This window comes from Scardinius erythrophthalmus (assembly GCF_964197995.2).
Source record: "Scardinius erythrophthalmus genome assembly, contig: HAP1_SCAFFOLD_254, whole genome shotgun sequence".
NCBI classification, from domain to species: Eukaryota; Metazoa; Chordata; class Actinopteri; order Cypriniformes; family Leuciscidae; genus Scardinius; species Scardinius erythrophthalmus.
Window position 1 is genome coordinate 16,693 of NW_028296357.1, and position 16,666 is coordinate 33,358.

The 16,666-nt window shown below is 37.5% G+C and overlaps 1 protein-coding gene across 2 annotated transcripts; it reads right to left on the reverse strand.

Moving 5' to 3' along the window:
- Window positions 1–1,117: 1,117 nt before the first annotated feature.
- Window positions 1,118–13,259, reverse strand: LOC308686410 (uncharacterized protein). 2 transcript variants are annotated; one of them, XM_081394834.1, is made up of 19 exons: window positions 13,114–13,259; window positions 9,508–9,923; window positions 9,031–9,148; window positions 8,667–8,759; window positions 8,325–8,535; window positions 7,821–7,990; window positions 7,627–7,725; window positions 7,023–7,255; window positions 6,757–6,935; window positions 6,576–6,669; window positions 6,086–6,430; window positions 5,755–5,872; window positions 5,588–5,679; window positions 5,368–5,485; window positions 4,974–5,090; window positions 4,170–4,361; window positions 3,792–3,944; window positions 2,915–3,117; window positions 1,118–2,766 (listed from the first exon to the last, which is right to left on the reverse strand). In XM_081394834.1, exons 2-18 carry the CDS (start codon window positions 9,607–9,609, stop codon window positions 2,915–2,917), a joined length of 2,637 nt encoding a protein of 878 aa, XP_081250960.1. In that variant the 5' UTR covers window positions 9,610–9,923; window positions 13,114–13,259; the 3' UTR covers window positions 1,118–2,766. The 2 variants fall into 2 exon arrangements, with proteins under 2 accessions (XP_081250960.1, XP_081250961.1); XM_081394835.1 differs by having other exon boundaries at window positions 2,915–3,111; window positions 13,114–13,248.
- Window positions 13,260–16,666: the final 3,407 nt, after the last annotated feature.

Here is a 16,666-nt window from a genome sequence, read left to right on the forward strand (position 1 = left end):
GTTGGCATCCATTGCCCCATTGAAGAGCTGACCTGTTGCTCTTTTATGCTAAAGCTCTGATTGTTAATTGTAAAACTGTGTGACGGGTGTTTGCCCATATGAAGAGTCAGTGTGCATATTTGAATGGCAGTGTGTTCCTTGTGAAAACAAGAGATTTTCTGCATGAAAATTGTGCCATAAGCAGAGAATTGTGTGTAGTGTTTTGAAAATGGTTTTAGAACTGCAATTTGAGTGTAAAGCAGGAATTGTCCTTGTAGTTTCGCAGAATTGGTTCAGGGGGTTCGTGAATGCGTTACATGTTGTGCTCATTGTGTCTCAAGTACCAGTATTTGTGTGTAAACAATTGAGAAAAACTGTAATGGAAGCGACGGTGAAGTGACTCTCAAGTTTGGCTGTACTCGTCGCCCAGCCTCCTTAGTCATAGCCTACCATGGACAAGAACATGGTCAACTAAAAAGGCACAAATCTCATCTGAGACTGCTTGTCTTTTTGCCCTCCCCCTTCTCCTCCCCCTCTCATCTTATCCCTTTCATCGATATATTGAAGGTTCTCGATTGCTGTGTGACCAGTTTTGACTCTTTGTGTTTCCTCCTGGGTGATTGTGTGCTAATTGAGCTGAAGCTGTGCTGAATGCTAGTGCTTTCTAAATTACAACATTGTGTACGGCAATGATAAATGAAGGGATATGTGTGTAAAGTTTTGCAGTGAAAGTTCAAGAAATCTTACTCATGTGTCAAAACTGGGGAATAGTGTTTATAGTTTGGGGAAAAGGGTGTGCTTTTTGATGAATGGTGTTATGGTTTTGAAATTTTAGGGTTAGGGTTAGTGTTTCAGCAATCGAGTAAAACTGTAACATGCCTTAACACACCTTAGATACACATTACTTATTATACTAGATCGATCTTGTTTAATTACAAGCCAGGTTGGTTTGAAAATAAGTAAAAAGACATGCATTAAAGTAATGAATTAATAATGCAGTGTGATGTTAAATTAAAAAAAATTCCACATATAAATACGTGATGTTTTTTTTCTCCAGCTATTGACTTTTATCAACCATAAAAATATAAAATCTTATTTTTCAATAATAATGGATGAAAAAGAAAAAAACATAAAATGCTCATCTTTGGAAATACTTTATTTCTTGTCTTTTACAACAATACTACTGAAAATACACCAAATGCATATTTGTCAAACAAGCCATAAGGCTGTATTTAAAAAACACTGGACTGTGAGGTTAAGTTCACTTGAAAAGCTCCAGCAGAAAAGAGAATCAAGTCATCTGTAATAATATACAATAAAGAATAATCATAACAAAAAAACAGTGTATTTTTCTGTTACATACTATAATGCATCTGTGCAGTAATATAAAATTACACAACAGTTATATCCTACAGTATAATACACTCAATCAAATAGCGATCCATAGGCAGCCTCTGAAAAAAAAAATGACATAGACAGACACAGACACTGCTGCTGCACCGCAGAATAAGTAAATGTGGAGAAATGCAAGTAATCAAGAATGAGTTTTTACATCATGGCCTAAATGTGATGATAAAGGAATGGTCATGAGGTCACCAAAGTCATCATGTGCTTACAAGATTTCATGGCAATCTGCACAATTAGACAATATCAAATACAATGTCAAATTTTACATTCTGGTCTAATGGTTGTGCTACAGGGAATGTCATGAGGTCAACAAAAATGACATGATTCATTGCTCAGCAAAATACAAAAATTGGTTCATAACATTTGTTGTATGCAAGTCAAAAGTTTGGCCTGATGTTGGTGCAAAAGGAAAGGTCACAGGGTCACCACAATCAAGGGGAGTCTCTCTTAAAAGAGTATGAATACACTACCCAAATATCATGTGAGCCCAGTAATTACATCTGGTAATATCATACATGCTAAGTTGACATTTTTGGCTAAGATTGGTGCACCTATACTGGTAGGTTTGTGCATCTTCATTGAACTGTGCAATGTGCTTACTAAATTTAGGACATACTAGCTTTGGGACATACTACTTTGTCATCTTAATGGACAGATCTGTCGCGTGCATCATGTCACCGTTAACTGCCCTGTCAATCATCTTGTTAAAATTCTCCATTCAATCTAATTTTATTTTCTACCGTTTCGGAGAGAAATGTAGTTGCACGTTGATCTGCCAGTCGTGGGTCTTTCATGCGGAGACTCTCCTCATGTGTTTGCAATTTGAATATAATGATGTAAAAGTTAATGGCTAAAACGTATCTTTACAAAAGTCCACAATGCATCTGCAGATGCAATATAATGTAGACAACACTGAATAAATACATTTTCGTCAGGTTAGATACTGATAATTAATCACTCTAACCCCTTTATCTAAACCTCTCTACATAACCGCTGGATTCACGCGTCCTCCATGTCTGTAGTTTTTTAACACTTTTCACTCGTGTTTGTAGTTCTAACCGAATCCTCGTCCAACGCGCGATGGGTTGTGGGCAATATTAGCCGTTATAGTGTGCATCGATCTGCACTTCGGATTCTGACCGGAAATAGTAGACCATCCGGGTATATTTGGAACACTCATTTCAACGATTTGGGACGTACTAATTCTATTTTCGAATGCTATTTAGGATGGATAGTATGCGAATTGGGACGCACCTACAGTTTGAATTTTCAACAAGATATAATGCACACAGATTTTGATGAGGTAAATCAGCATACTAATAATACACAGATATAGGGCAAGTCCATTTCCTTCAACACAGTCCTTCGTTCAGCTTCCATCTGGGGAAATACAGAAAACAATAATAAGAGGCTGAATTTCAGCTGTTTTAGCATAAATAAAATACACAAATAAATTACTAAGAATAACAGTATTAGGGGGTTATTCCAAAAACTAACAAACATACATATTAATAAATAAATAAATGACCTAAATTGTGTTTTCCTCTTCATCCTCACTGGTGTCTGGACTACTGAGGCCACTTTGATCTTCCTCTTCAACATGTAGAAGGACAGAGGCCTCAGGACCTAAGGCAGTCTTATACTGTTGGAGGACCACTTGGAACCTTTCTGACACCTCTGACAGTCTTCTTCTTAAGAGACAGCAAAGTCCCTCATTTCCCTTGTCTACGTCTCAAAATACAAAAGAGATTACATTAAAGACAAACTATGTTAAGATTATTCAATAAGGCCAAAGAACTAACCTATTAAAATCTACATAGCAGGATGGTTGCCATTTTTATGTGTATCGCTGACATGGGACCAGGCTAGCTTCTGTATAAAACGACTTGAGGCAACATGACGGCTCACTGAGATGACTTTATGGAGGGAGGCCCAAAGCAGCATATAAGCGTTTTGTGCCCATGTCTGATAGCTGTTTTAAGTTAACAGTTTTCTTCTTCACTACAGTTATGCTGAAGTAACACATTGTGTTAGTTCCTGACCATCAAGGTTTTCTATGTTGACTGGAGGAAATAATAATAAGATTAATCTTGATGTTATGCTAACCCCATGTAACATATCAGGACACAAATTACAATGGTCAAAATTCTTTTGTTCATTTACGCTTTCAAGTAACAGCCATAATACAACATATCTGCACATCTTTCAAGCATCAATCTTTACAACCTTACTGACTTGTTACCATAGCTACAGTAACAATTGTAATCCCCATTTTATGTATATCCCAAAGGACCACGGCAAAGAGAGCCATAACCGTTCTACTCCATCCAAGTTCTGTGACTGATGTGTTTTTTTGTATGTTTTTTTTAAACACATTAGATGGACAGGGTTTTAATTAAACTTACCCTCCTCAGCCAACTTGTTCTTGAGAACCATTGCCAGGCTCTGCAACCACGTGCAGTGTTGTGCCATCTCCAACACCAAAACGCTTGTTTCCTCATGCAGTCGCCTTGTTAACATCACTTGGTCGTGCACTCGTTTCTTGATCGAAATATTTGCTAAGAATCAATAACAGTTACATGTATCCATGAGACAATCTTGCATAATCACTGCAAACATTGACTTTTTTTTAATCAAATCGATACATAAGAAAACTGAAAATACACCATTAAACTAAATTAATATTACAACACTCAATATGTAACATGCATGCCTTAGTTCAGTATACTCTATAAAGCAGAACTGTAAATAAATTCCTGTGAAGCATCTACAAACAGACATACCACTGCCATGAACCTCCCACGGCCATATTTGAGACACAGTACTCTCTCCAGTTAGGGAATGCTCCACCACAGCTACGTCAATGTTTGTTGCCGATTCTAGTACAAGATCATTGTATTTCTGTATCTCCTGAAGAAGGAGTTTTTTGTCTTCTGCCAGCTTCCTTCGAAGGCGATGGCGAAACTTGCTGCTGTCTAGAAAGACATGAAGTACAGAGGCAGAGGTTTTTGACAGAACTCTTCAACAATAAAAAAATTATAGCACCAAAAAATTGAAAAGCAAAGCTGCAGTTATTGAAAACATAATGAAATACAGTATGTGAAAATTATAATGTAGACTGACATGGGAAACAAATTGTCCAAGGTGTAACATTTAGGGGGGAATCTATTTGCATGATTTTCATGATTGCCTGAAAATAATAATTGTGCATTAATTAATTTAGAATTGGCAGTTTTTTATCTAAATACGTTCCCCTTCCACGGAGGCCTCTATGTTGCACCTCCATGTTCCTACAGTAGCCCACAACGGACAAACAAACACTAGATAGTACCTCTCACATTTTCTCGTCGGCTACCGTAGCTTGGAAAGATAGAGGTGAGGGAAGCTGGTTGCAATCGTCAAACCTCACTGATAGATGCCACTAATTCCTACCACTAAATCCTACAGACTGGTCATTTAAAGAACAGAATTCAACGATTGAGCTGAACTGTGCTACTACACTTATTTGCTAATTCCATGTTGGTGGAGTAGGATGCATACAGTAGCCTGAACTTATCAACCTATTATATTATATTATATAGTTATACCATTCTGACGGTAGAGGGTTCGCTTCCGGTGCCTCACACTAAGGTAGAGCCCCTCAATTGACTGCTGAAGTCCTCTGTGTGTGGTGCCTTGACTGGCACGAGATGTATCAGGTGTCTCTGTAGAAGATATAACGAAAGCAAATTCACTGTTAAAACAACACAGAACCGTTTCTCTGCTTGAATTTCATGTAAAACCTTTTAATCAAACTTATTTAAACTTTGTATGTGCACTTCCTGCAGGAAACTGGAATATACTAATAAACCTGACATCATAAATGTGGCATCACATTAGATGATGATCAACCTACTATTTTTTGCTGCTCTTTAATATCAAACATAAAATTTAGATTGTAGAAAGGGATGTTTGTTGTTTCTTTTATCTGGTCATGCTTACCACCAGCTGCCCATTCCTTTACATCAGATAGCCACTGTGACACCACTTCATCTGTGCAATCTAGCTCTGTTTTTAGGTCAGCTAGCCTTGCAGTCTCATCATGGAGTCTCTGACAAGTCTGATGAACAGTGTTATACAATAATAAGGATTAAAACTTGATTAACAACAGGCCAAGTAAACACAACAAAAGGACACACAAAACAATTAATATGAGACTTACCTTCACATATCTTGTGGAAAGTGCCTGATGTAAAGAGATATTTTTTTTCTCGTTCCACCCCATTGCATGCAACGTAAGCATGTCCACCCGTGCTGTTGAAAGCAAATAATGAGGTTATGATGATCAATCTAAAAATTTTTTACAAGAATATTGCAAACTCCGGTCACCTGCTTTGGACATATATTTGGTCGTCAGGGCACAACGTGAGAGGTAGCTGTTCACTTGCTCCACCTCCTCACCAGCGGTAGTCCCTGCTCCTTCCTGGTTCCTGCCACTCCAATTAATCTGTTAGTAAAGGGTGGAAGAAATTCAATTTAATTTTATTTATATAGCCCAATATCACAAACCACAATTTGCATCAAAGGGCATTACATTCCATGCAAGAAATGGTTATGCAAAAACACAAGATAACATAGTGTAGCTTAACTTATATTTAATATTATTAATGTGCTTGTAAATATTACAAATGTACATAAGATGCCAAAATATTATACACACCTCACACTTAGTAGCATGGGCTCGAGCATGCATTACACTGAGAAAGGGTTTCATAGTGGTCAGTTCCTGAAGAGCAGGAAGGACACTAGCAACTTTCTCCAGGTATGGCCAGTATTTGCATGCCACGTCCATTGCGAAGAATTGTGCCTTGGCTGGCATGAGCTCCTTCTGAAGGTACAGAGGGTAGGCAAATATCTCCCCCCTGTACATATTAAGGGCTTTCAAAAGGAACCCATGGCGACACACAGCAACCTCCATCCCCTCTTCATCCAATTTTGAAGCCCTCCTTGAAGTTTCCCTCGCTGCTGTCCACTGGGAGTCCCCACATGTGCCTCTTCCCTGTGTCTATGAAACACAAAACAAACACGACAAATCAAATAAAAGCAATGGTGTCATTCAATATATGGCATTTTGATTTTGTAATTGATATGCAGGAGTAATTGAAGTGGGGGTTACGTTTATTATTGTAACAACTATTTTGTCAACTTGCATTTTTCACTGCTTTCTGTATGGTGTCGACAAATCTAGACACCGCGCTGTCTTCAGCCACAAAGAGCCCCTCAAAAAAGCCAGGATCATCAGAGCTGAGGAAGAAAGAAAAATAGAAAATCCATTCATGAAATATATGAAGTAAGAAAATAAATCAATAAAAAGACTGGAAGAAAGATCACCTTCCGTTTCGGCGAAAGCGATATAGCTTTCTGTTTCCATCTGCTGAAACAGCCAACATTTCTGGTGTGCAGGCTGGGCAGGTGAAAGGAGCACTACAGCAGAGCTGGTCTTCCTCAAATGATGCATACGAAAGCTCTAAGAAGCTACGCTGCAGTGCATCGCCGTTGATAGATCCAGACTGGAAAATATATAGAATGAAATAGTATTTTGATATTGTCTGCTTATGGAATTTTTTTTATAAAATGGTAATAACATTTACACTTACTCTTCCTCCACACTTAGTGCGATGTTCCAGCAGCTTTGCGAAGGCTTGTCTGGAGAATCCCGGAGAGATGATCTTGAGTTCCTGAAAGGAGCTCAAGAGGTCCAGTGTATAAAGTGTGGAATTGGTGACGGAGGCTGGCCAATATCCACTTCTTAGGAGGTCTTTAAAGTCAGGGGTCCACTGCTGCTGGCATGTTTGACATTCATACAATGGCTGATGCAAGTCAAAACGCCCTTGGAACAAAAAAAAATAATTAAAAATATAATACACATTTACCACATACTTAATTTTACAACACTTAGTTCATTATGCACATTGTGAATGGTTAAGAGACATTGCGCAAGTTCCTATAATCCCACATTTATATTTTCAAATTCACTAAATTCCACACTGCTGTGTTGATTGGACATCATGCTGGAAAGATGCTAGGACAAAAAAAAAAAAAAAAACATCTGTCTTTGTTTCAGTTAATAACATTACCATGTGCTATTCCATATTTCTGTCACTTCTGCAATTGTAAGCACAATGCCACAGCACAATAGTGTGAAAAACATCACATCTACAATATATATATATATATATATTTTTATTTTATTTTTTTTACCATTGATGGTAATTAAAATCACTGGTTTGCCTGGTAACACAGTGAAGTTTGTGCCTCCACAGGAGCAGTCTGGCACCTTCACAGTTGGCAAAATGCAAGCTGGCAAAAAGAAGGAAAACCAATCATTTAGATTATCTGTAACTGTCTGCAGACACACATTGAACAGCAAAATTAAAGCTTTCGTGAGAACGTACCTTGCTCATGGGTGCAATATCCATCCTCCCCTTTAATGATGCATGTGGTCGGAGGAATGGCTTCAAAAAAACCACGAATCATGCATTCCCTGTTGTGGAGTGGATGTTTTTTGTGATGCAATACATCACAGTCCCCACAGAACCACTCCTCAGGAAGACACTCCCTGCACCTAAGGAGAAAATTATATATATAAAATTAATATTATAATATAATACATTATTATATGTTATATGAATAACTCATATAAAGTACTGTACACTCTATTTAAGCTATTTACCTTTTACTAGGTTTGATTTTATTGTATAGGATTGCATAGTGCCTCAGTGTTTAGCACTGTCACCTCACAGCAAGAAGGTCCTAGATGTACTTTTCTCATTAATGTGTTTTTCATCTGGGTATCTAAGTCTTCTCCCATCCCAAAAGACATGCATCTTAGCCTATAAAGCAGGGCACTCTGCAAACCTACCCTGGGTAATTGAAGTTTGATATTAATGAAAACCAACCTAATAACAGCAGGCTCGTTGCAAAGGCAACACAGGGGATGACCAACAGCCTCTATTGAAATAAGGCATTTTAGGTGGTATGGTCTTGCTTCTTTCCAGCGCTCAGAGGCTTTCTGCTGCCGAAAAGACCATGATGATGCAGAGCTACTTTGAGGCTGAGCAGCAGAAGGACATGACGCCAAAATATCAGAGAGCCTCTCCATATTTTTTTCTGTAAAGAAAATCCAAAAATAAAGCGGTAAGGGATAATTTAGATAAGGAACAATTAAAAGTCAACTGATCAGTATTAGAATGAACACTTTTTTTATACTGTGCAAGCTTAAATTAATCACTGTGAATTACCAAATTCCCCTTGAGGATTTAGTTTTGTTGAGATTGCAGTAAGTGGAACCTCCACACTGGATGACAGGGAGCCCTCAACCGTGGGGTATGTGGCTGTAAAACAGCACATAGAAGAATAAGAACAAGTTAGGCTATCACACTCTATTCTTGTTCTTCTTTTCAAACTATATACTAAACAATTTATGAAATCAGACATATTTTTGTTAAGTACTTGGTAGTGTCTTCTACAATAGTGTCACTAATGTTTTTTTAGTTATTTGAATATCTTAAACTCTCAATAAACAATTACAGTGTTCTAATTTGAGTTGGTCCAACATTATCATTGTAAATTCCTCCTACAAATGTCAAATAATTCAGATATAACCTGTAGCGGAGGCATGGCGTCGCCCTCCTCGCCTCCCCCTCGGCTTACCACGTCCTACAGAGTCCCTTTTAGAGGTGTGTGGAGGGTCTCGTACACGTTTCCTCTCATCAGCTGCTCTCTGTGTATTGGAGTGAATATTTCTTGTAAGACTGATGTTGATAAAAGTACGGTAACCAAAAGGCAGGTAACTTGTGAAAGGAAAACACAACATAGTGTGTTAGTAAGGTGTTGAACAGCTTAAATGAGCCTTGGAATAGATTCTCCAAGTCTCTGTAACTCAGAGGGATGGAACTGCATATACTACTATTATTATTATTATATTCCCTTATTAACACGTCACAGAACATGGCAGGATGCATCATGCAATATACCTGTATAAAATCTTCTGCACTCATCATTCTTACATATTCCTCATCACGTTTTACTTTAATTTATGTTTGTTTTTATAAAATGATTGAGGTGTACAAAAACTCTAACCTTGGCTTCAGCTAGAATGTGTTCATGTTTCAGCTCCAGAGCCATGCGTCTCCCCTCTTGGTAGTGGGGATCCTTTGAATCAAGTTTATGCTTGGTGGCCATTGCAATGCAGTCAGATACAGACAGACAGTCAGATACAGACAGACAGTCAGATACAGACAGACAGACAGACAGTCAGATACAAACAGACAGACTGACAAAGATGGGTAAGACAGACAAGTAGTGCTAGACAAAGACAGACAGGGAGGAAAGAAAGAGCAATAGATAAAGACTGTGAGATAGATAAAGATTGAGGATGAAAGAGAGGATGTAAGATATAGAAAATAATGAAGAGATAGAGGTTGGCTCTTAAAAGTGCCTTTGGGTTTTGAAAATCAGGTTCGGATAGGTTCGACAGGTGATATGTTTGACAGGATCTGCATGGAGAACAACAGAAAATGTTAATTATGTAGTGTTGTTGATATAAGATTTAAAAAGTGTACCCTAATAGTGAGTGATTCCCATTTTCTTGTAAATGCTTAGGATAAATAAATACAGATTCACGTTGTTTCTATTTCCTGTGCTACTGTTAAAAGTCGCGTAAGTTAACATTTTTTTTTAAAGGCGCGTAACATGTGCCTGGGGTTCGCCATAAAGGCAGCGTTATGTGCAGTATAACGTTAGACCAAGTGATAATATTGTTATTACTAACACATTACAGTGACGTTGAGTGTGAACCACGATGATCGAGAGAAAATCACATCATCTAAATGTCCCCAATTACTATTCCCCCAATAAATTCTCAATAAGCAGTTACACGTCCAAAATATATGTGGACTACATCATGTGGACATGATATATATATCACAACATGTTTTTTTTATGTGGAAATAGGCTAACGTTACTCATAATTTTATTTTGTATATATACATCTACAGCTATATATCTAGGCTTAGAACATGTTTTTTTTTTTTTTAACTCGTAATTTTCTTCATTTTGGACGTGTAAATAATGCTTATGAATTCATCTTGCTTATTAGACTGTTGTAAGCGACTTACCGTGGTGGAATCGCGCTGGGCAATGGTTTCTGCGATGGTCGCACACAGTGACGTGTTGCACAAAATTGCGCCAAAATATCAATCATAATTAAAAGTACAGTCTTAATATTTTATATCCGTGCTCAATTTTAAAGGGGTCAGCATAAATGTCCAAGTGAAGGAAAAACGAGTATGTAGCCATTACATTTAAACACATATCACTTCCCAGAATACATCCATCTCTTTGCGAAAGGATATGTCCATATAAAGTAATATAAACATTTCTGCAGTAGGCTATATAATTAATTTATTACAACTGCATAAACAGTATTGAGATGAAAGTTCTATAAAAGTAGGCTATTCTTTTTTTCTTTTTTCTTTTTTGGGGCGCAGAAAAAAAAGAAAAGTAGGCTCACTATAAGCCATTGCAATTTGAAATAACATCGACAATTATAAAATATCCCACAATAAATTAAGGCATGTTTTAAGCCTACAGCAAATATGCAGTCCTGCAATTATGTCGTTTTAATGTAGTCCACAATAATATAAAAAAGAGGAAAAATCGTGATATTACCGATTTAGAAAAGGGTTTCAGCTAGCTACCCTCAACGTCGGCTTATGGACGTGAGGGGGAAATTACCACAATATGTGATCGAAAATTATAAAATATCCCACCTAAATGAAGGAATGTTTTAAGCAAATAGAAAATATACCGTCTTGTAATTATGTAATTTTAATGTAGCCCAAAATTATATAAAAAGAGAGGAAAAAGAGTTAGGTTTAGGAAAATAATAAAAGTTCAAAATTCAAAGATGAGTGATTTGCACTCAAATCTATCGGACGACCCTCTCCGTTGTCAAGTGACGAATAGGGGGTACCCTCAACGTCGGCTTTGGACGTGAGGGGGAAATGACCAAACGGCATAGCCTATGCTGAGCCTATGTGACGAATAGGGGTGAGACCATGTTGCAAAGAAAGACGTGGTGCAGGCACGAAAAATACGTCCCTTTGAAATACATTAGATTGAAAGTCGTGCTGAGTGACACGAAAAAAAGAAGGAAATTCGTGCCTAGGGACACGAATCAATAGATTCATGTTGAGTAGCCTATACCGAATATAAAGTAATAAAAACGAGAATTAAAATCACCTGATTAAATGTTGTGTAATGTAGCCCTTAAAGTCTGCAAAATTAATAACAATTGAGAAAAAACTATAGCCTACTGTGCTCTCGAAAGAAAAACGTGGTGCAAGCACGAAAAATATGTCCCATTGAAATACATTAGATTGAAAGTCGTGCTGAGTGACACGAAAAAAGGAAGGAAATTCGTGCCTATGGACACGAATCAATTTGTGCTGAGTAGCGTACCGAATACAATACAACGAGGATTAAAATCTCCTGATTAAATGTTGAGTAATGTAGCCCTTAAAGTTTGCAAAAGGAATAGCCAAACATTTGAGAAAAAAACAATAGTGTGCTCTCGAAAGAAAGACGTGGTGCATACGCCCCATTGAAATACATTAGATTGAAAGTCGTGCTGAGTGACACGAAAAAAAGAAGGAAATTCGTGCCCATAGACACGAATCAATTTGTTTTTGAGTAACCTACCGAATACAATACAGAGATGATTAAAACCACCTGATTAAATGTTGTGTAATGTAGCCCTTAAAGTCTGCAAAATAATAACAATTGAGAAAAAACAATACTGTGCTCTCGAAAGAAAAACGTGGTGCAAGCACGAAAAATACGTCCAATTGAAATACATTAGATTGAAAGTCGTGCTGAGTGACACGAAAAAAGGAAGGAAATTCGTGCCTATGGACACGAATAAATTCGTGTTGAGTAGCCTACCGAATACAATACAACGAGGATTAAAATCTCCTGATTAAATGTTGAGTAATGTAGCCCTTTAAGTTTGCAAAAGGAATAGCCCAACATTTGAGAAAAAACAATTGTGTGTTCCCGAAAGAAAGACGTGCAAGCACGAAAAATACGTCCCATTGAAATACATTGAATGTCGTGCTGGGTGACACGAAAAAAAGAAGGATATTTGTGCCCTTGGACACGAATAAATAGATTAATGTTGAGTAGCCAACCGAATATAAAGCAATAAAAACGACGATTAAAATCTCTTGATTAAATATTGAGTAATGTAGCTCTTAGCAAAATGAATTACAATTGAGAAAAAACAATACTGTGCTCTCGAAAGAAAAACGTGGTGCAGGCACGAAAAATACGTCCCATTGAAATACATTAGATTGAAAGTCGTGCTGAGTGACACGAAAAAATAGGGAAAATCGTGTCCACGAACACGAATCAATAGATTAAATTTCGTGACTATGTCACGAACTGCCGTGAGACTGGGTTGCTTATTATAATGGCGTTGTCACTTTCACACTATGATTTATCACAACATCTATTTGTAGAAAAGTTATAACAGTTTTTTTTAAGAAACAGTGGTGATAGGCAAAACCCAGCAAGCAAGCGAATTACAAGCAAGCAAATTAGAAGTCTAGAGCAAATACGCATTTTCTGTTTCCGGTTTATATTGAAACCGAAAGTGTTGAATTAATGAAAATAAATGTGACTCACCGTCCACGAGCAATAAAGCCCAAAAAAAGAAGTAAAGGTTCCTCATACTGAAGTCGCTTCTGGCCGCATCCAAACTGAATGATGAAAGTGAAGCAGGATACGGATGATGGGCTCGTAGCAAACCGACCTGGTCACGTGATTTCTGCGAAAGAGTGAGTTACGTCATACTATTTCAAATCGGACCAAACGGTCTATCGTCCAAAGGAAAATAAATAAATAAATAAATAAATCGGTCGTCTCTGCTTTGGTGAGCGTCGTGAGGTCAACATCTGTAGCCTACGTCACTGATGGTGGTAGGCTATGTCTTAATGCAAGGCCTTTGAAAATATAAAAAATGTTGAATTATTTGAAATTTTAACCTAATATGTCATAACAATACACCAAAAATACACAGAAGTGGTGTCCCACAATAAATTAATTTGCAAGCCATGCTCAGTTTTCCTGAAATATTTTTTAGGCCTATATTTAGTTTAATACTGTAATTACCATAAAGAACAAAGTCCTGCTATGGACTGGCCACTTGTCCAGGGTGTTTCCTCTGCCTGTGGCCCAAGATGCTGCAGACCCTAATGTGACCATATATAGGACAAGCAGTATGGAGATTTGATGAATTAATTGAAGAAAAATAATCCAGAATGTCACAACAAAGTGATGAATATATTATACAATTAAATAGCCTACCAAAATAAAGCAGTGTATAAACATAAGGGTCAGTTTGTGTCCGCTGAGACAGATCTACTGTCAAACATCAATGTGGTCTCTAGGAGAACTCAAAGTGACAAAACTAAAGTTCAGTCAATATAGAAGAGAAGAGAAGAAGAGAAGAAGAGAAAATAACCACACAAACAGAATTAAAGTGTTAACTTGAGTCAAGACAGTTCCTCTGTCCATTGAGCTTCTTTTGTGAGGTTTGGAAATGAGGGAGAGTATCTCTGTTATTCTCGAGATAGAGCCTATAACCTCTGAGAAGAGAAGATGCTGAACATAAACCACAAAAACTGAGACCATATGCAAACATTATAGCTTCAGGGGCCCGTTCTTCGTACGTCGCTAACTCAGTTAGCTGGATTTGATTGTTGGCGATTTGGCTTGATCTTGGATTGTTTGGTTCTTCGAAGCTCATCCTGGACTTGCTGTCATAGCAACAGGTGCGCAATCTTAAACCTGCTCGGGAGCAGGCTTATTTCATGTTAACAGGATTAGACTGTGCATGGCTTCATAAACGGATATGATACGGGAAGTCCAGCGCAGCGCGATAGTGCACTTTCTGATTGTCGTTTACATTATTAATTTGTTGGAAACGCATTTATTTTCGACTTGTCGGAGTCGGGCTTTAACTACAGCACAAACTGTTTCCATTGCCCTAAGATTATTTGCGAGTGGCTCTTTCCTTTACACTATTGGAGATGCGGAGAACTTGATGGAAAGTGCTGTCTGTCGTGTCATTCGGAGTTTACCTGGCACTTTTAGGTGTAAAAAACAGTTTTAGTTTTTTTGTGGCATTTCCAAGCCACTTAATTTTTTTTCTGCATTAAATTAAGTAGACCTATATAATCCAAACGGCTGGTATAGTAATTTCAACTGTTAAATATTTAGTGATCAATTGCTTTTACTTGTGAAGGTGAAAACTGCTGAACTTATTGTAAGAATATTTTGCCATGAGTTATTGATCACATTTGTTCATATAGTGTAGGTCATTGTAATGTCATTGTGTTTCCTCTTTTGTGCAGTTTTACACAATACACCAACACCTTTACCTGTTCCCCAAAAAACTGGTGGCTGAAATATGTGCAGTAAGTGGACTTTTTCTAACTTTACATCAAATGGGAAGAAAGTGCAACACTTTGTAATGCCCATTTGTTTCCATTGCACTGGACAGTGAAGAAACCCTCTCAGATGACTGTCCTTTGGAGGAAGTACTTGTAAGTGCATAAATAACTTTACTTAATTTATAGTTGTGTACATATTATTTCTGACTGCAATATGAGTTGCAGGAGGAAAGGCCTACAGAAAGGCCTACAGCACAAAGGTGGGCAGTGTAGTATAGCCTACTTTTACTTTTTATTTTTGTTGCATGAGGCTTGTGTTGACAGTTCTTTTTATTTTATTTTATTTTTTTATTCTTTTTATCCAAACATGGGACAGGGTGATATCCGTACCCTTTATAAACGGGAATCTACAACAGAAAATTTAGTAATTTGACCTGAAAAAACTAATTAAGGGGAGAAATAGAACTTGACACCTTAAAGAAGAGAAAACTGGCACTAGATATTGAGTTGCTTCAAAAGGAACTTCAAAGTAAGTGCTAATACACTATTTCACACAGAGTACTATTGCTGACCTTGGATAACTATATATCTTATTGCAGGCAAAAGATGACCATCACTGGATTTTCTTGACAAAGAATAATTTAAATAAAACTCAAGGAACTAAGCATGTTGTCTTGTCTTCTATTCATTTAATGAAGGTTTTTGTTTGTAAAAAAAAAAAAAAAAAATCAAAAATGGTGTTCCACAATTCTGTCGGTGGTGGTAATATTGTGGAGTATGGCACATGCAACAATAATGTCACAGGCCCTGTCAGGTGCAACCCTCAGACCCTTCAGACACTGAAATCTTTCCTTTAGTTGCCCGAAGGTCATTTCAATGCGTGCCCTTGTCCTGGCTAGAGCTGCACTGAAACGGGTTTGTGGTCCGGGGTTTGGGTCAGGGAATGGCGTCATGAAATACTGCCTGCAGGCATAGCCAGTCACCAAGCAGGATCGTGTCGTAAGCACCTGGAAAAATGCAGTTTTGTTAGGCTCAGAAGAACAATGTATGTAATACAGTGAGCTTGATATTAAATTTTGCCTTACCACGTTCAAATAATGTGCATAAATGTGACTCTCTGAAAATCCTGGAGTCATGCACAGAACCAGGTCATTTTGCTTCCACATTTGTGATGTAGAACATGGAGTCACACACCATCTAAGATATTTTTAATCAGTCAACTGCATACTTTTTGATGACATTACTTTTTGTATTATTTGATATATTACTAATCTGGAATATTAAGAATTGTAATAGTAATACCTGCACATTTAGCCTACACTGTGAAATCCCTTTCGGTTCACAAAATCCCCTTCATTGGGGCCTGGTGGGGCCTTGATGGGGACTGGTTTGAAAAACTGGTTTGTATATTTAGTGTGTATGAAGGGTGTTGTCTTCATCCACAGTTTACTTTTTTGGAAAACTAGAATTGTTGCGCACAGGTTTTTGAGTAATATTTTTATTATAGCTAATAATTATTAATAATAATATAGGCCTATATTTATTTATATCTAAAGTGTCCTGTATTACCAGCTTCTATGCTGCACAATTACAGTTGGATGCAAACTTTATTTATTATCAAACTATTATTTACAATGCCAGGTTTATTAACCTACTTGTTTACCAAAAGAAGTTGAATGAACTAGGTGCATTTCTTTAAGAAGAACCTCTCTGAAATTCTCATTGGTTGAACAGATGCTACGTCACCACGTGCTGCACACTAGTTCACGCCCACAGGCGCGCGC